This window comes from Callorhinus ursinus, unplaced genomic scaffold (genome assembly GCF_003265705.2).
Source record: "Callorhinus ursinus isolate GAN/ISIS: 27379988/994484 unplaced genomic scaffold, GSC_fseal_2.0 scaffold77, whole genome shotgun sequence".
NCBI classification, from domain to species: domain Eukaryota; kingdom Metazoa; phylum Chordata; class Mammalia; order Carnivora; family Otariidae; genus Callorhinus; species Callorhinus ursinus.
This window is the reverse complement of record NW_027397139.1, coordinates 3,796,773-3,815,624: the sequence shown is the minus strand read 5'-3', so window position 1 is coordinate 3,815,624 and position 18,852 is coordinate 3,796,773. Positions and strand designations below refer to the sequence as shown.

Genomic DNA, 18,852 nt, shown 5'->3' with positions numbered 1-18,852 from the left:
GCAGGTCTGTCCAAAGGTTGCAAGGCAAGTGCTCTGAATTCCTGTGCTCTCAGGGCCTGCTGACCTGGGCCGTGTTTGCACAGCTCTGTCGGCGTCTGCCGGGCCTGAACCGCTTGAGAGCAGACTCTGGTGGCCTGTCTGGTGGCCCGTCACCTGTGCCTGCATCCCTCTCAGCCACGGTGCCTCCGGTCGGCCTTCCCTCACTTGCCGTGTCCTCACAGCGCAGCCCGGCTGGGGCTTCGGGTCGGAGCCCCACACTGTCTCCCTGTGCCTTGTGGGCCGCTGAGCTTACGCTCACCCCTGACTGGGACCTTTCCTTCCTGCTCGCTGAGAAGTGGCCCCTGTTTGTGGCACCCACCAGTGATGCTTCTCCCCGGTTTCATCCCCACTGGTTACCTGGCAGCCCCAGTGGGGTGGGCGTGTGCTCTCTCCTCTCCCAGTTTATTTGGGGTTGGAGTCCTCCATCTGTAACTCCCTGATTTATGACCTGTTTTGCTTAACACGTCAACACTGGCCTTATCATGGGGGCCAGTTGGGCAGGCTCCCGTGCCTGCCATTTTGGGCCCACTTCCTTCTCTGTCATAACACGACCTTACAGGTGATTTATTTTTATTTTTATTTTTATTTTTTATTTTTTTTTAAGATTTTATTTATTTATTTGAGAGAGAGAGAGAATGAGAGACAGAGAGCACGAGAGGGAAGAGGGTCAGAGGGAGAAGCAGACTCCCCGCCGAGCAGGGAGCCCGATGCGGGACTCGATCCCGGGACTCCAGGATCATGACCTGAGCTGAAGGCAGTCGCTTAACCAACTGAGCCACCCAGGCGCCCGGTGATTTTTTTTTTTAAAGATTTTATTTATTTATTCATGAGAGACAGAGAGAGAGAGAAGCAGAGGCAGAGGGAGAAGCAGGCTCCCAAGGAGCAGGGAGCCCGATGTGGGACTCGATCCCAGGACCCTGGGATCATGACCTGAGCCGAAGGCAGACACTTAACCATCTGAGCCACCCAGGCGCCCTTGCAGGTGACTTTGGACTTCTTGGCTGTGACTGCAAGGTTGGCCATGTCTCCGGGGTCCAGGTCATTCTTGGGGAGTGCTGTATAGATGCCAGGATATGGCATAAGGGGTACTTGTGACCCTGGGCCCAGGTGAATCCCGGGGAGGAGGCCTTGCCTACAGGTCATTAAGCCCCCGTGAGACAGAGGTGTGTCTGGCTCGGGAGGGACGTGCGTGTCCAGAGATCCCCTGGGGGGGGCACAGCCTGGATCCCATGCGAGGTGGGTACTTGTGAGTCAGCACCCAGGACTGGGTCCACCATGTGCCCTGGTGCTCGGCAGCTTCAGAGGGCCCTCCCTCCCTGAAGGGAGGCTGCCTCTCTGCATCAGCTCCCAGACTTGCCCTGGCTCTGGGCTGGGGCTGCGCTGGTGATGTCAGCCAGGGACTGTGACATCACTGAGTGGAGACGGTCAGAGAAGGGGGTTCTTGGGGCCTCCACCAGGGGAGCTGGCCCCTGGCCCTGACAAGATGGAGGACCCCCAAAAAACCACGGCAGGTAACTCACCTGAGGTGGGTGCTCACAGAGGAGCATAGCCCTGACCCGGAGCGGTCTCTACAAGGCCTGTTTGGTGTGGACCGGGGGCTGCCTGGCACTGGTCCGTGGTCCTCGTGGTGGGGGCAGGGGCAGGCCGGGGCTCCCCCACCGGGTCAGGGGCCACGAGGGCCTGCCCTGTGTCAGGAAGTAGGGGCCATGTTGGTTGGGTGGAGACTGGGTTTATTTTAGGCCTGAGTGAGGGACGGGAGGCCCCTTCCCCCAGAATAATTATTTTTAGCTTTGGCGCCTGGGCCTAAGCCAGGGCTAACAGCAGACACTTCCGCTGCCCTCAGATCTTGGGTTACCCAGCTTCACCCAGGTGTACCAGGCTGCACACCTGCCCGCTCCTGGATCCTGGAGGAGCGTTATTAGGCTCTGGCCCTGGCCCTGGCCTTGCTTCCCACAGGCTGGCATGTGACTCGCTCTTGCTGGTCCCCGGCTCCCACCTGGCTTTCAGAATGTCCCCAAACAGGACCCAGAATGCACCTGTGTGGCCCGTGCTGGGTGGGGTGGCCTCCCCGGGCATCCTGAGTTCGGCCGCCTTCCAGAACATTCGCAGGTCTGTGCTGCCTGCTGGGTTGGGGGGTGGCGGCTCTTTTTGTGGGGGTGACTAGCTGGTGGGCTTTCCCGGGAAGGGGTCAGCGTGAAGGGCTTCCCGTCTGCTGCCACGGTGCCCGCTGTGCCCTACAGGCGGTGACCCATGTGGGGACCTGCCCTGTTGTAAGGGGACCGCCGGGGGCCGGCGTTGAGCAGCCGGGGGCCGGCGTGGGGCTTGGGTGAGCTGCAGGAATGGGTCACTGGTGTTGTGTCGAGGGACCTGTGGGCCCGGAGGCCTGAGGGGGGCAGTGCGTGCACGAGCATCCTTCCAGTGATGTGCCCAGGTGCCTTGTCTCTGCGACCCCTGGAACCATTGGAGGCCCCTTCTGGATGGGGAGGCCACCAGAGCTGCTGGGGAGGCTCTCGCAGAGGGAGCCTGTTTGGAGTGGGACAGCCGATGGAGTCCTCCCCTGTAAGCGCTGGCAGAGGGTTTGGAGAGGGAGTGAAGGGTATGTGGAGACTGTCCGCAAGCCCCGGGCATGCCGCCACCATGGTTAGGATTCTCGAAGGTAGCAGCAAGAAGGTGTCCAGGGAGGAGGGTGCTGTCAGACCCCGGACCCCGCCATCACAGGGAGCTACCTGGAGTGAGAATATGGGTTTCTCAGAGGGGACCCTAAGAACCACCCCCAGACACAGGGGTCTCCCTGGCTTTCTGGTCCTCGAGGGCAGCTCTGCAGGCCCAGGAGGGGTTTGCACCCTGGGTCGTGAGGCCGGGTGGAGGTGCCCATCCGGGGTGGGGGCTGAGGACAAGGGGGCTGCTAGGGACGGCCCTGTGCTGATGGCCGAGGAGGGGCCTCCCAGGAGGGGTGGGGGCTGAGGTCCTGAGACGGGAGGACCCCAGAGGGGCTCCTCCCGTGGGCCTCGGGCAGAGCGGTACCGGTAGTTCAGCAGGGAGCAGAGCTCCCCACCTTGTGTTCTGGCGTTCTGCACCCCGGCCTCCCCAGCTCCACTCCCAGCTTTGTCTTCCTGGTGACCGGATCCGGCGTGACCTCTGGTGCTTCTGCAGAGCAGAGCCGCTCTTGTCCCTCAGGAAATGCCCCGGGTTTGAGGAGCTCTGTGCCAGACCCCAGGACAAAGACCAGATCTCCGTCTTTATGGGTCGTCCCGGCCTGGTCTGCATGGAGACGTCCCGTGCTCCCTGCTGGGGTGCGTCCGCTGAGCTGAAGGCTCTGAGGATGTCCTGTCGCTGGCTTCTGCTGCACTGCCTTTGCGGGGAGCCCCCGGGACCCCTCCGCCCCTTGAGTTCACCCTTCATCAGGATAGTAGAGGTCATGAGATGCAAGAGTGTTCTGTGTCCCACACAACGTGTCTGCTTGTGGTCTTTGAAATCCCTGTGGAGTTGACATCTGAAGGACTCTGGGCCTTTGTGTTTCGAGTGTCTGTGTGTGTGTCCACGCATGTGTGCACGCATGAGTGCATGGGTGTGCCAAGGCTCATGTTCTTGATTACTTTCTGACTGGGAAGAAGATCTAAGTGTCTGTTAACGGGACAGTAGGTAGGCTCCGGTGCCCCTTGGTGTGGAATCCCGACTTTCAAAGGAGCAGTGAGCACGTGCCGGGTGTACGAAGGGCATGTGCGTTGCTATGTGTGCTGAGTCTCTACCCGGTCGCTAAGAGGCTGTGTGTGGCTTTAGTGTTCTGCCCTTAAGGTTTTACCAAGTAAAGAACCAGGTGTTTTTTGCAAAAATCCTGCCCTGGCTGATGACCACCTCAGGGAGTGCCCGCGTCCTGCTCATTTCTCCATCCGGCCCTCTGGACGGGCCCAGACCAGGTTGTGCGTCCGGGTGCCTGCCCTGCGCGTGGGCTCTGTTCCTCACGCCCCTGCAGGCAGTGGGGGCTCTTCCAAAGGCAGCTGCCCGCTGTCCCCTCCTCTGTTCCTTTCTCATGACTCTCCTGCTTCAGCCACGGTCACTCTCGAGGAAATGAGTCTGGCTTCCTTTGTCTCGGTCGGGGGAGGAGACTTGTGTCTAGAAAGAAAGCAGGCATTCGGGGAAATGCAGACCAGAAGCACCGCTATGGGGACGGCAGCACGGGCTGGAGCCCAAGGAGCGCTTGGACCCTCGTGCGCGGTGTGCGGGCTTTCAGAAAACGGTGCGGCCACTCGGAGAGCAGCCCAGCAGCTCCTCAGACGGCTGCGGTAGAATTTCCACTTGAGCACGGCCAGCTGTGCACCCAGAGGAACCGACGCTCGCTTCTCAGTGCCCAGAGATGGACACTCACGGTCCCCCACGCACGGGCACGTCCCTCTGCCCACACGTGCGGCCCCGGGGACGGACCCCGAGCCCACGACGCTCAGGGAGGGAACCAGACACAGAAGGCCACACGGGGTGTGCGTCCACGTGGGTGACACGTCCGGAACAGGCTCATCCGTGGGCGGGAAGGGGGCTCGTGGGGCTGGGGGGTGATGGCTGATAGGACGGGGTGCCTTTTGGGGCGATGGGATGTTCTGGAATTAGGCCATGGTAATGGTTGGATAACTGTATTAAAGGCCACTGAATTGTACGCTTTTATTTTTTTATTTTCTTTTAAAGATTTTATCTTTTCATGTGAGACACAGAGCATGAGCAGGGAGAGAGGCAGAGGGAGAGGGAGAAGCAGGCTCCCCGCTGAGCCAGGAGCCCGATGCGGGGCTCGATCCCGGACCCTGGGATCATGACCTGAGCCGAAGGCAGACGCTTAACCATCTGAGCCACCCAGGCGCCCCTGAATTGTACACTTTTAAGGGGTGAAACGTATGGTATGGGAATTGTATTTCCATAATAGGAGTAACAATAAAGCAGGGACCTAGAAACAAAAGATGCCCCCCCACCCTCGCGAGGAGAGAAGTGCTCTCTGGCTTTTCTTGTATGGTTCCGACGCCCCCACCGTGTGTCCAGGGAGCAGGGTCTGGCTCAAGCTCAGGAGGAAGGCTGGAGCCTGTGGACGGCTTGTTTTTTTTTTTTTTTTTTAAGATTTTATTTATTTATTTGAGAGAGAGAGAATGAGAGAGAGAGAGCACGAGAGGGAAGAGGGTCAGAGGGAGAAGCAGACTCCCTGCTGAGCAGGGGGCCCGATGCAGGACTCGATCCCAGGACTCCAGGATCATGACCTGAGCCGAAGGCAGTCGCTTAACCAACTGAGCCACCCAGGCGCCCAGCGGCTTTGTTTTTAATAGTAAACTTGAGATTATGGTCTGTGTAGATTCACCTTCAGGTGGAGCCCCAGGTGTGCTCAGAGGGGCTCTTGGGGTATTTCCAGGTGTGCGCAATGGGAAGGGGGCTGGCTCCGTTGATGTCAGATGGACGTGTTCCCTCCTGGGGCAGCCCAGCCACTGTCCCCAAGACCCCATCCCCCTTGCATACTCTAGGCCCTGCCCAGGGATGTGTGGGGCACAACTGATGGAGCAGGGAAATTGGGAATACCTGTAAACCCCCTTCTTTGTGTTTGGCCCCCGTTCCTGACTGACAGGCCCAGCACACCTCACTCACTCTACCCCCAGTGCCACCAGAGTGATGGTCCCCAAAGCAGGCGGGGCCTTGCTCCTTCCTGACCCCAAGCCTGAGGTTCTTCTGGGGCGGGGCAGGGTACTGAGCCAGGCCCCACCCAGGCTTCTGGAGCAGCACCGCTTTGTGTGTGATGTGGGCGTGCACACAGGTGTGAGAGCACGGGAGGGGGTGTGTGAGCGCCACAGCCCTGGGCCATCGCCTCTGCCTGAGCACATGGACTGGGGATCCCCTCTGCGGGGCCCCTGCCTGCTCTGAGCCAGCTGTTCCCAGGACTCTTGGTCCTGGCCTGGTCAGTGGAGGGGCGTTCTGGGGGCCCCCATGGGGAGGCGATACCATCCCTGTCTCCCTGGCACATCCAGCTGCAGGGCTGGTGGGGGAGCAGTCTGACCTCAGGGTGCTCCCACGTGCGGGCAGCCCCGCTCACGCACCTCAGACTCCATGTCTTGTCTTGGCATTAAAGAGCCCGCCTGCCCTGATCCACAGTGAGCGGGGACACGCGTGAGCTGGGTCATGGCCACTCTGGGCCTGACAGCTGTGTGCACAGGCAGAGCCCCTTCTCCAGGCCTCTGGCACACACTCAGACTTAATCTAATTAATTAATTTTAAGAAGGGGAGGAGACGGGAGGGGCAGAGGGAGAGGGAATCTCAAGCAGGCTCCATACCCAGCCCCGTGTCGGCCCAGCACGGAGACCGACGTGGGGCTCCGTCCCGCAGCCCTGAGATCATGACCTGAGCTGGAATCCAGAGTCGTCCATCAGCCGACTGAGCCACCCAGGCGCCCCACACTCAGATTTTAGAGGAGGGCATGTTTGGTCGGGGGCGCTTACAGGAGCATGTTGGTGGTTTCTTTTTGAAGAGATCCTTTGGCTTTGATGTGAGCAGTTGGTGGGGGTTGGAGGAGGAGGTGTGGCTGAGAGGCCTGGTCTGGCTGGCTGGCGCCCAGAACCTGAGGGGATGGGGGTGGGCCTGGGGACGCAGGGTGGGCTGGAGGCGTCTGGTCAGGGCCAAGGACCGGCCCAGGTTTGTTTCTGTGGGTACCTGCCCCTCGCCACACCCAGCTTGGGTGGCTGGCCCTTCCTCCCTGCGTCCTGGGGGCTGTGCAGTGCCTGCCCTTCCTTCTACAAGCCCTCCATGGCCCCTGCTTCGTCCCTAAGGGGCCAAGGCTGGTCCCACCCCAGGCGCATGCACAGCCTGTGCCCAGATCGCTGGCTTTCTCAGCCTGGGAGCCCACCTGACTTCCCTCGGCAGCTGCTGACCAAGTGAAGCCTTGCCAGGGTCAAGGCCTCCTCCAGCCCCACCTGGCCATAGGTCACAAGTTCCTGGAATTAGGCCCGGGGACCTTGGCATCACCTGCACAGCACAGGGTGGGGTGCAGTGGGGGCCGGTAGGGCAGGCCAGAGGCCTTGGAGGTCAGTGGCGAGGGCCTGTCTCCCAGCCTCGGGCTCTTTCTGCTCTGCTGTGTGTTGTCTTCCCTGTCCTGAGAAGCAGCCCCTCGGCCTGGGGAAGGGGCTGGGGGTGAGGTGGCTCTTAGCCCTCTCTGCACCCAGACTGGGGGCTCCACAGCTGGCTTCGGGGTTCTAGGGCCTCAGTCACGTGACTAGCCCCGACTTCTGCCAGTGGGGCTGTCCCTGAATCATGGGGTGCGGGTCACTCGACAGCACGTCTCACACCAGCTTGACATGAGGCACTCACGGCCTGGCGTCACTGCACCCCTCTGTCTGGGCCCCAGGAAGTCATGCCTTGAGCTCGTACCTTCATAGATCTTTCAGCATGTGCTTGGCGGCCAGAGCCTCTCATGGTGCTGCCCTCGGGGCCAGCTGCCAGGCTAGGGCTGCGTCATGGACACGCGTGGCCTCCTGACCCATGTCTTTATTTCTTTGCCAGCCGGGAACCACGAGATTTGAGGCGGCGGGACCTGTCAGCAGAATGTGTCATCCCCCTGCATGTGACCCCGAGGCCACCGAGATGAGCAGCACCGCTGGGCCCTGGCAAGCGCCCGCGTCTCACTAGCCGGGAGCGCCGGGCCACCATGGTGTACTAGCCCCGAAGAGCCGGCCGCAGCCTCAGGTCTGCACAGACCCGGGATTTGCACGGCAGCTGAGTCACCGTGGAGAGGCCAGGGTACCACAAACTTATGGATTTTGACAAGAAAGGAGGGAAAGGGGAGTCGGAGGAGGGTCGGAGAATGTCCAAGGCCGGCGGCCGGACCAGCCATGGCGTCCGGAGCTCGGGGACCAGCTCAGGGGTCCTGATGGTGGGACCCAACTTCCGGGTCGGGAAGAAGATAGGCTGTGGCAACTTCGGGGAGCTCCGGCTAGGTGAGCATCCTTGTTTACATCCTGGGGCGCGGGGGTGGGGGGCGCCTGACGGGGCTGCGGCCACCACTCCCAGACGACTTCCAGATGGTTGGGCCTGGGAGTCCAGGTAAGTGTGAGATTCTGCTCCCCAAGGGGGAGGCTTTGCCAGGGGGATGGATCCCTAGCCTCACCCTGTGTTTTTGAGGGACAGTTTTGTGGGGAATCTGTGTGCCCCCCCCATACGGGGGGGCCCACATGGAAGTTTCTAGCTGGTGGGTCCAGGTGCATTTGCAATGTGAAATGCAAGCTTAGCTCCTGCTGAGCACTTAGCTGTTAGGAACCGCAGGCAAAGCCTGAGCGCCGTCCAGTGGCCTGTGTCACTGTCGCGTGCCCCAACCCTGAGAGCCTGGGTTGAGATTCTGTCCTGAGCCAGAGCCACACCACAGCCGCTCCAGAGGCTGCAGGATTGGGCTTGGGCCGTGGAGTCTCACTGCCTGTCTGTGGCTTCAGGAAGCCCTGGGCTTGGGCCTTCTGAGCCAGCCGACTGTCAAGGGCTGGGGGTCCGGTCTCTGTGTGCTGGTTGATGGGGGGCGTGCAGGGCAGGTGCAGGGCTCGAACAGCGGATGTGTCTGTCTATCTGTCTGCAACACTGCCAGACTCACGGGAGAGAGCGCAGTGCAGCCGTATCCAGCCGTCCTGGCACAGCAGGGCCCCGGCCACCTAGTAGCCAGTTCCACAGCTGACCCCGGATGGAGCCGCCTTCATCCCCTCCTGCCTCCCTGTTAGGATGTGCGTGTGTGCACACACATGCTCACACAAACCAGGACACACACACAGGCCCAGGCCTGACTTGCAGCCTGGGGGCTACGGGGCCTGTCCTTGGGGTGTGTCAGGATCAGCAGCCCACACAGTACGGCTCTGCATAAACAAATGAGAGTGTGCAGCGGGGCCATGGGGTACAGCAGCTTTGGGTTTAAAACGTTTTCAAAATTGAGGTATGTGGTGTTTTCTGCCTGGCTTTTGCTCAGCATGATTTTGAGTGTCCCCGGTGTTGTGTGTGTAGGTAGCTGGTTGTCCCATCTGTGTGTCTGCACCCCATTTTCTTCATCCGTTCTCCTGCTCAGGGACATTTTCGCCATTGTGAATAAAACCGTCCTCAGCATCCCTCTCCAGGTCTTGCCAGACTGATCTCCACAGTGATGGTAACTTTCTAAACTCCTACGGGCAGCGTCCGAGGGTCCTGCGTGTGACACGTCCCCATCAGCATTTGGGGTCATTGGGTTTTTCTGTTTTGAGCATGCTCGGGGGTGCCAAGCGGTTTTCATTTGCATTTTCCTGGTGATTCATGTTCTCCTGTACATCGTGTGTCTTTTTTCCTGGCGATTTGAGGTTTTCCTTTTATTTTTGGTTTCAGATTTTGATTCCTCATTGTTGAAGGGAGATTTCTTTGTGTTTATCCTGCTTGGGATTGATTAAGCTTCACAGATCTGTGTGATACTTTTTCATTAAATTGGAAAAACTTCAGTCATTGTTTCTTCAGATCTTTCCCTGCCTTTGTTCTCATGTCTTTGGCACCCTCAGACTCCGGTTACACGTACATTAAGTGTTCGATGCTTTTCTGCAGGTCCCTCAAGCTTCTTTTGAGTTCTCTTTTAGCCCTTTTTTCTTTCTTTGCTTCAGTCTGGTTAGGTTTTACTCTTTTGTAAGTTCGTCCTTCTTTTTCTCTGTTTTGTCTGATCTATTGTTGGAGCCATTCCGGTGAATTTTTCACTTCATACGTGTATCTCTCACTTCACTGGATTCCCCTGTTTCTCCCTTGAGGTTTCCTGTCTGCTCATTTACCTTCCCCATCTTGTCCTTGAAGTCCTCACACATCCTTGTGATTATTTAAAATGCTAAATCTTTGGCACCCTTGACTTTGTTGTTTCTTGTTACTGTCTCATTTGCCCCCTTTTGCACACGTCTAGTACTGTTTTATTTTCTGTTGGAAATGGTGGGTGCCACGTGTGGAATGTCTGCATTATGCTTTGTCCTGGAGGCTCATCTTGACGTCGTGAGGGTCTGGTGGGCAGCTGAGAGCTGACCTGACTCAAGGGCTGGAGTCACATCTGTCCCGAGGCGAGGGCATCCTGGGTTCTCGGCCAAGGGTCGGGGGAGTTCAGGAAGACCCCTGTGTCTGGATGGCTGCAGCTCCAGCCTTGTGTGGCTCCCAGGATCTTCCTCCTGCTCGTAGCCCCTCAGGAGCGTGCCCCCAACACACACAGGCGAGGCTGCTGACGTTGGTGAGGCCCTCGGAGCCCCAAGCACCTGAACCCCTCCGGCTGTCTGCACATCCCGACTTCAGACACGCGTGGGCACGGGTGCACATGCTCCCCTTCAAATCACACTGGCCTTCAAGGACTTTGGCTCTCCCAGAACTCCCGTGGGCAGTCAAAATGCCAAAGTTTCTTCAAGACGCAATAAAGTTATCAGTTACCATTAAAGGATCGATTAGAATCATCAGAGTTTAAAACATCTTTTTATGAGGGGCGCCTGGGCGGCTCAGTTGGTTGAGTGTCTGACTCTTGGTTTTGGCTCAGGTCGTGACCTCATGGGTCGTGGAATTGAGCCTCACGTGGGGCTCTGTGCTCCGAGGGGAGTCTGCTGGAGATTCTCTCTGGCCCCTGTCCCCACTGGCACTAATGCGTGCTCTCTTTCTCTCAAATAAACAAACCTTTAAAAAAAACAACCATGTATTTGTGAGAAAACCTTGTTAGGAGCATGGACAGGCAAGCCACAGACGGGCAGTGGTCAGAGAGCACCATGTGACAAAGCCCCGGCGTTTGCACCTGTGGAAGGATAGCTCAGTAATAAAAAGACACTCCAATTTAAAAATGGGCACGAGAGGAGTGCGTGGCCGGCTCCGTCGGAGGACTGTTTGACTCTTGATCTCGGGGTCGTGAGTTTGAGCCCCATGTCAGCTGTAGAGATGACTTTAAAAAAACATTAAAAACAGGCAAGAGATGTGAAGAGAGACTTCACAAAAGCAGACAGATGAATCGCCGGGGAGCTCAGAAGGCACGCCGCCTCACCGGCCACAAGGGAAGGCAGCCACGTGAGTTACACTGCACATTCGCAGCACAAGCAGCAGACTTGGCAGAGTGGGCCTGCGTGCCGGTAGGAAGTCCCACATCTTAACACTCACCTCCGCGGAGCTTGTAAGAACACCGGGAGCTGGCCGGCGAAGCCAGCCAGACTGGGTCCCGGCGGCGGACCTGCCGCAGCACAGACAAACCTCCGGTGCGCTGAGCTGTATGGAAGGAGCCGGGAAGGAGGGGGCGTGCCGGATGGTGCCCCTCGGTGGATGCGTCTCGGGTCGTGAAGGTGGGGCCAGGCCCGGTTTGTGTGCTGGCGACATTGCTCATTGCATGGGGCCCTTCACGTGCGTGCACACGGGTCAGTGTCCCCTCAGCCGAGGTCCTGCTGAACCTAGTCTGTGCTCTTCATCGGCTGGAATATGGAGGGTACTGATGTCTGCTGCTTTGAAATGCTCTGATTTTGTTAAAATTAAGGGAGATGAGGGGCGCCTGGGGGGCTCCGTCGGTGGGGCGTCTGCCTTCAGCTCAGGTCGTGATCCCAGGGTCCTGGGATCGAACCTTGCATCGGGCTCCCTGCTCCGCGGGAAGCCTGCTTCTCCCTCTCCCACTCCCCCTGCTTGTGTTCCCTCTCTCGCTGTCTCTCTGTCAAATAAATAAAATCTTCAGAAAATAAATAAGGGAGATGAGTGGGTGATAGGTGCACAGACACAGCAGAATGAAGAGCAGATTGTTTCTGATGTCATCTAGGGGGTGAGGATGTGGGCCTTCCCTGCAGGGGTTTTCCATTTTTTTATGTTTGAAACTTTCATCATAAAATGTTGAAGGAAAAACATAAGAGGCAAAACCTGTTTTTTATCAAAGCCCAGGAAGCAGGGCTTCAGGAGAGCTTTCCTTCCCTGCTGATGAGCATCTGTGAAGAACCTCTTAACTGAGTTGTCTGCCCAAGTGAACGGAGGTCTTCGGGAAGACGGGGCCCCTCTGCCCACCCCTCCCAGACCGCGGCAAGAAATGGGGGAGGAGAGAACACAGGCTGGGGGAGAGGCGAGCTGGGCTCCTCCCGGACAGCACCGGCGTGGGCACGCGGCGGCCTCAGCAGTCTCCCGAGGTGCAGTCAGAAATGAATGCTTTGTTCGAGCAACCGAAGGAAAAGAAAAATTTAAACGCGCTACCTATGGTCAGCATGCCCAGACCTGCCAAGTGCCCGTGGAATGAATGAATGAATAAGCAGGATGTGCACGCGCTCCCCACCGAGAACTAAAAACCTCTGTGAGAGAAATTGCACATCGTGGCCGGGCAGCTGGAGTTCAGCTGTCCCCTCCCTCAGGTTCTCCTATAGGCCCGCGGTGACCCCTCGGCGTGCCGTGTGCTGGGGAAGCTGACCGCTGGCTCTCGACCGCCCCTGGGGACAAAGGCCCCAGGATGGCTGAGGCCGCACCGAAGACCCCCCCCGCCCCCACCAGTGCCACAGCGACACACACCTGAGAGCGTGCCCGGGATGGGGTGGCGACGGGGGGCCCCGCCCCCACCAGTGCCACAGCGACACACACACGTGAGAGCGTGCCCGGGATGGGGTGGCGACTGGGGGAGGGGCTGACAGGCACGGGGAGCCCCGGCCTCAGCCTGTGGGGTGGTACACAGCGGGGTCTCCACCGCCACGTTGGAGGAACAGCCCAGGTGTGAATGTCACCATGACGGGGAGAGTAAGCTGAGGCCTCTTCCCACAGTGGATCCTGCTCAAGTCCAGTGGGGCAGACCGTGTGGCATCTTGGAGGAGCAGGTATACCATGTGGAGCCACATTCATGGCCCTTAGGGTCCGGTGAGGCCAGTCCGAGGCCATAGGCCAGGATCATGCTGGGAGGGGCCCTCTACTGGAGACGGGGGCACAGCTGTCCACGGTGCTGTGCCAGAGGGTCGGGGGGGCAGGGGCAAGCACTTGGGTTTGCGGGGCTAGGGCAGCCCTCTATTATGCAGCAGGTCACCCGACCTCAAAGCCAAGTGGGTGCCAGGTGTCCACACACAGGGCACAGAGACCCTTCACAGAAGCCCTGAGCCACGGGGCTGGGGCTGTCTCACCATAAGTCCCGTCTGTGGGGCTCTAGCAGGTGAAATCTGGGCTGCGGCAGGTTCCGGAACTCATGTGTTTTCAGTTCTCTGAGGTTGGGCGTGTGGGCTCTTTCTGTGTGGGTTCCTGGAGGTCCTGCTGGTCAGTGATGGGCTTGGGAAGACCCTGCCCCAGGCTTGCTCTTCCCTGTGAGGCACACAGATTCCTAGCCCCAGGCGTGGTGAGCTCTGGTGCCCTGGGAAGCCAGCCAGGGGCTCTCTGCCCACCAGGTGCCACTGAGCAGTGTCTCAGTGAGCCACAGTTTCCAGCAAGGGGCAGGGCCCTGACGCCTGTTCCCTTTTTGCACCACAAGGGAGCTCCCCATGCTGATGGCCGGTGTGGAGCGCCTTGGGTGAGTCATCGCAAGACAGGACCTGGACAGGCCTCTCCATGCGGCTTCTTGCCAGGGGGCCGTGCTCCACAGGGTCGGGGTCTGCTGAAGGAGAAGAGCCAGGGGCAGGGGGGCTGGTCCTAGGCAGAGCAGGTGTTGGGAGCGTAGAGTTGCCGGAGAAGGGACGGGGGTGTTCCGGGGAGCCAGGAGGGGCTGCCGCAGGTCAGATGGAATAGGGAGGGGAACACCATCCTCTGCTGCTTCGCTGTGGGAGCTGAAGAGGGGCCTCGGGGTCATCGTGGGTCTGTTTTCTCTCCTTGTTTTTTTTAGATGGGAGAAACGGGCACGAGTTGGTGTGCTGGCGGGAAGGACCCCCTAGAGAGGAGTTGGGAGCGGCCTCCTTGACTGGGCGGGCCTGGGTTGGTGGGGGGAGGGGAGGGCTGGCGGGAGGGGTGCTGGAGGATGAGGGTGTGGGGCAGGTGGGGGCCACCCGCAGCGGGGCAGGGGGCTTTGTAGGCATTCTTCTCACTCCCAGGACATGGCCAGGCTCAAGAGGGTCTGCCAGGGAATAGGAGGTGGCCCTGGAGGCGTGGGTCAGGTGGGGTCTCCCCCGTGCCGGGGGCCCTGCCGCGCTGACGCACCTCTCTCCCACAGGGAAGAATCTCTATACAAATGAATACGTAGCTATTAAACTGGTGAGTTCAGGCCTTCCCTCACACCGCCCAGTGGGGCCTCAGGGGTCCTGAGCTCAGGCTGGCCCGGTGGGTCTCCTGGGTGGGGGGGGTTGCATGCACGGTGGGTCCCCTGACCACATGTCCACCTGCCCTTCCCAGGAGCCCATCAAGTCCCGGGCGCCTCAGCTGCACCTGGAGTACCGTTTCTACAAGCAGCTCAGTGCCGCAGGTACCTGGGCCCCACACAGTGGGGGCACAGTGGGGGCCACGGAGGGTGCCACGCAGGTCCCACACGAGTCTGTGTGTCGCCCCTGCAGAGGGCATCCCTCAGGTCTACTACTTCGGCCCGTGTGGGAAGTACAATGCCATGGTGCTGGAGCTGCTGGGGCCTAGCCTGGAGGACCTGTTTGACCTGTGTGACCGCACGTTCACGCTCAAGACGGTGCTCATGATCGCCATCCAGCTGGTATGGGCTGGGGGTGCTTGGGAGGGCCGTGGGGCAGGGGAGGGGTGGGCGGGCCGAGGGGAGGACAGCCCTGAGCCCCCCTCTCCACCACAGATCACGCGCATGGAGTACGTGCACACCAAGAGCCTCATCTACCGCGACGTGAAGCCCGAGAACTTCCTGGTGGGGCAGCCGGGCACCAAGCGGCAGCACGCCATCCATATCATCGACTTTGGCCTGGCCAAGGAGTACATCGACCCCGAGACCAAGAAGCACATCCCGTACCGGGAGCACAAGAGCCTGACGGGCACGGCGCGCTACATGAGCATCAACACGCACCTGGGCAAGGGTGAGCCTCGCGCGGGCCGGGCGGGGGAGCTCACGGGCCGCGCTGACCTGCTCTCCCCCCGCAGAGCAGAGCCGCCGCGACGACCTGGAGGCGCTGGGCCACATGTTTATGTACTTCCTGCGTGGCAGCCTGCCCTGGCAGGGGCTCAAGGTGGGCGCAGGGCCAGGGGTGCGGGTGCGGGGGGCCTGTGGGTCGGTGTCGGCTGACCGCTCTCCCCACAGGCCGACACACTCAAGGAGCGCTACCAGAAGATCGGGGACACCAAGCGGGCCACGCCCATTGAGGTGCTCTGCGAGAGCTTCCCAGGTGAGGGGCACCCCAGCCCCACGGCCCCGGGCCCCCCCCACCCCCCCCCCCATGCCCCACTGACTCGTGCACCCCCGCTGCCTCTCCACAGAGGAGATGGCCACCTACCTGCGCTACGTGCGGCGCCTGGACTTCTTTGAGAAGCCGGACTACGACTATCTGCGCAAGCTCTTTACCGACCTCTTCGACCGCAGCGGCTTCGTGTTCGACTATGAGTACGACTGGGCGGGGAAGCCCCTGGTACGTGGGGGTCCCCGGACCGCTAGAGTCCTGGTTCCTGCAGTGGGTGAGGCCCCAGGATGTGGGGCCGGGAGCCTTGGTGCTCCATGCCCATGGGACCCCAGGTGCATGGTGGGTGGGCGTAGGCTGCCCGGCCTCAGCGCTGCGTCCTGCCCCCTGCAGCCGACGCCCATCGGCACGGTCCACTCCGACCTGCCCTCGCAGCCTCAGCCTCGGGACAAAGCCCAGCTACACAGCAAAAACCAGGTGAGGGGCTGGGCCAAGGACCCCAACCATGGGGGCGGTGGGGCAGGGCCCACCTGACCCCCCTGCTGCCTCCCCCAACCCAGGCACTGAACTCCACCAACGGGGAGCTGAATGCAGACGACCCCACTGCCGGGCACTCCAATGCTCCCATCACGGCGCCCGCGGAGGTGGAGGTGGCCGATGACACCAAGTAAGGCCCTGGGCAGGAGCTGGGCACGGGGACACCGTGGGCCCCCTCCCCACCACCGGCCACATGTCCATGTCCCCTCGCCCACCCTGTGCAGGTGCTGCTGTTTTTTCAAGAGAAGGAAGAGAAAAGCAGTGCAGCGTCACAAGTGATGCTGGGCCCGGGTGCCCTGGACCCTCCTGCCGCAGCCACCCCGGCTGTGTGGCCCACAGCCAGGACAAACTGCAGGGCCGGCCGCGGCTGCCTGCCCCCCACGCGGGGTCACTTCTTTCACACGAGACTTTGGCCGAAATTTCTACGCCCGTGTCTGGTCCTCCCCTCCAAGAGCATTAACTATTTCAAACAAGGAGAAGAGAAACAGTGGCCACCCTGCCCTGCGCCCCTCCCGCCCGCCTGCTGAAGTGAGTAGTCGGCCGCCTGCGCCGGCCAGCCCGTCCTGTTAGTCTCATAAAGTCCAGCTTGTCTCCCTCGATCCAAAGGCCGTTCTCTCGAGGGGGTGCTGTGGGCGTTGCTGCCGGGGGCGAGCCCGCCCTGGGCCTCCCTGCACCACAGGGGAAGGCAGGGTGGGGGAGGCCCCCCAAACCAAAATGCTGCACCAAAGCCTGGGCCGGCGGGCACAGCCCCACAGGGTCCCCTGCCACACCTGCTTGTGGAGTCGTGTCCAGGGCCTTGGAGCCCCGGGGGCGGCCTCCTGCTTGGCGCTCAGGCCGCGGTCTGTGCCCGGGTGTGCGTGGGCTTCTCGTGTCTGTGCTCCATGCCGCCAGCGGACCAGCAGGAGACAAGCGCCTTAAAGCCCTGTCCCAGCCCCGCAGGCACGTCCGGGGTCGGGCAGTCCTGGTGGGAGTGTGGTCCTCCTGGGCCTCCCTGGAGGGCCTGTGCTGCCTCGGGGTGGAGCAGCCAGGGACGGCCTGGCAGCGGTGTGTGTGTCTAGGTCTTGCTTTACACAGTGTACAGAAATGGCACTTCGGTTTCTCTGACGCTTCCTGGAAGCCATAGAGTTTAGGGGCTTTTTTAAAAAAATAAAGGAAAATGAAAGCACTCCTCAGTGTGGTGTCCGGTGTTTCCAAGAGGCTTGGCTGAAGCAGCAACGGCAGCACAGATGCTTACGTCCTGGGAGGGGCAGGCTCGGGGTGACCCCTTGCTCAGGAGACATGGACAGTCCGAACAGGAGAACCGAGAGACCGAGAGCTCCGGTCAGTGTTGGAGCGGGGCTTGGTTGTGTTTGGGGGCTGGAGACACTGCTGTTAACCTAGTCAAGATGAGAGCCAAGAACAGGTAAGGTCCCCTTGGGCCTGGCTTCACACAAACACATTAGAAACCCTAACGAAGTGGCTTGTTCTTCCAGGAGAAATGGGGGGGAGGGCAGCTGCAGCTGGATGCTTGGGTCTCCAGTGCCCCGACCAAGTGGGGAGCCCCAGGGCGGCCTCACCAGTCACCTTGAATGCAGCACGGAGGAAAAGCGATCTCTCTGGCGGATGACGTGGACTGCGTGTGTTCCCCCAACGTTCATATGCTGACAGTGTAACCCCAGTGGGATGGGACGGTGTTAGGGACAGGGTCTTTGGAGGTGATGAGGGTTAGGTGAGGTCATGTTGTGGGGGGAACCCCCCTGGTGGGACTGGAGCCCCTGTAAGGGGTCTTTGAGTGATGTGGCCAGAAGTAAAGGGAGTGAATTCTTAACCAAACCAGACCTTGGCCCTGCACACTACGGACCAGGGAGTTCGACCAGGGAACTCCCAGCCTCCCTGGGTAGGTAACTTCGAAGCTGAAGAAGACGGCGAGACTGGCTCCCAACAGCATTCGAAGACTTTTGTGAAAATCATCTTGGATCAGAAATTCAAAAACTAAAGACAGAAATGGGCAAAAACCAGAAGCGGAAAAAGCTTGAATTCAGGAAGGAAATACAGAAGTGGGAAGATGACTTTAGAGATGGGGAATATTCTGCAGGGTGCCCAGGACTCCAGGAGAGATTCAGGAAAGGGCACAGAAGCAGAACAAGATAAAAGAGGACGCGCAAGGGGCCACGCGTCGGGAGGAAGGCAGAGGCCGTGGAGGAGCGCCACGCTAGCCGGGCCTTCGAAGAAGCAAATTGGAGCTAGTGTTTCCTCCAGATGGAGGCAAACCCCCAAAGCTCCACACTGAACGGGCACCTAAGGAACAGAATAGCCACCTACGAGGCATCTCCTCGTAAAATGACCCTGTTTCAGAGATGACGATGGTCCTTGGGGCCTGCCGGCAGGAAGAAGGTAATTTGCCAGGACAAGAGGGTTTAGCAATGAGACTTTTCCAAACCGACACACAATGCAAAGGGCTGACAGAGCAGCCTTTTGAAAAGCTCAGTAGAACGGGCGTGAGCCGAGGGTCCACGTGCCGCCAGGCTGTGCTTCGTAGCAGGGCCTCAGCATTGCAGCCCTCGCCCGGGGGGTGGGTGGGCTGTGGCTGCGGGTGAGCACGTACACCCGCGACCAAAAGAAGCACAGAAAACCCAGCTGTAAGCTCAAGCCCGAGAGAGGAGGCCGGCACGAGCCCTGGGGTGTTGGGTCAGGGCCAGAGGGGTCAGCTCGAACTGTGGCTCCTAATATGGAAGCAGAGAGATGCAAGAATAGGGACATGCAGATGCGTGTTGGCGCGTACATGTATTTCCTGTTTCCACTGACCCCCCTTCTGTGCTATTTTTGCCATTTCTTTTATTTTTGACGAATGTTACAAGCGCACAGCTCCCTGTTACATTTGTGTTATGCAATTGCGAATACACTTCTTACACACACACGTGTCCATGTACTGACTCCAAGTGCTCTTTCTGGCTTCCTGCCCGCCAGGGATTGCGTCTCGTGTCCTCTCCTTTCAGCTTCAAGAACTGCCTTCAGTGGTTTCCGTCGTGTGCGTTGTGGGGCAGCAGAGTCTCACAACGTTTGGTTGCCTGAGAAT

General features: G+C 59.8%; 1 protein-coding gene across 3 annotated transcripts; it reads left to right on the top strand.

The window, feature by feature from the left end:
• Positions 1 to 1,453: 1,453 nt before the first annotated feature.
• On the top strand, positions 1,454 to 16,962 carry CSNK1G2 (casein kinase 1 gamma 2). Of its 3 annotated transcripts, none has more exons than XM_025861217.2 (12): positions 1,456 to 1,550; positions 7,555 to 7,988; positions 14,132 to 14,172; positions 14,311 to 14,380; positions 14,469 to 14,617; positions 14,711 to 14,945; positions 15,010 to 15,095; positions 15,167 to 15,251; positions 15,343 to 15,491; positions 15,654 to 15,737; positions 15,821 to 15,927; positions 16,022 to 16,962. In XM_025861217.2, exons 2-12 carry the CDS (start codon positions 7,805 to 7,807, stop codon positions 16,074 to 16,076), a joined length of 1,245 nt encoding a protein of 414 aa, XP_025717002.1. In that variant the 5' UTR covers positions 1,456 to 1,550; positions 7,555 to 7,804; the 3' UTR covers positions 16,077 to 16,962. The 3 variants fall into 3 exon arrangements, with proteins under 3 accessions (XP_025717003.1, XP_025717002.1, XP_025717004.1); XM_025861219.2 differs by lacking the exon at positions 1,456 to 1,550 and adding an exon at positions 12,769 to 12,821 and having other exon boundaries at positions 7,818 to 7,988; XM_025861218.2 differs by lacking the exon at positions 15,654 to 15,737 and having other exon boundaries at positions 1,454 to 1,550.
• The last annotated feature ends 1,890 nt before the right edge of the window (positions 16,963 to 18,852 follow it).

Bases quoted from the DNA above. Each gene is read 5' to 3' on its own strand.
- CSNK1G2 (XM_025861217.2), top strand. From the start codon at position 7,805: ATGGATTTTGACAAGAAAGGAGGGAAAGGGGAGTCGGAGGAGGGTCGG. The intron at 14,173-14,310 runs GTGAGTTCAGGC...TGCCCTTCCCAG, and splicing joins AATACGTAGCTATTAAACTG to GAGCCCATCAAGTCCCGGGC. The intron at 14,946-15,009 runs GTGAGCCTCGCG...CTCCCCCCGCAG, and splicing joins CAACACGCACCTGGGCAAGG to AGCAGAGCCGCCGCGACGAC.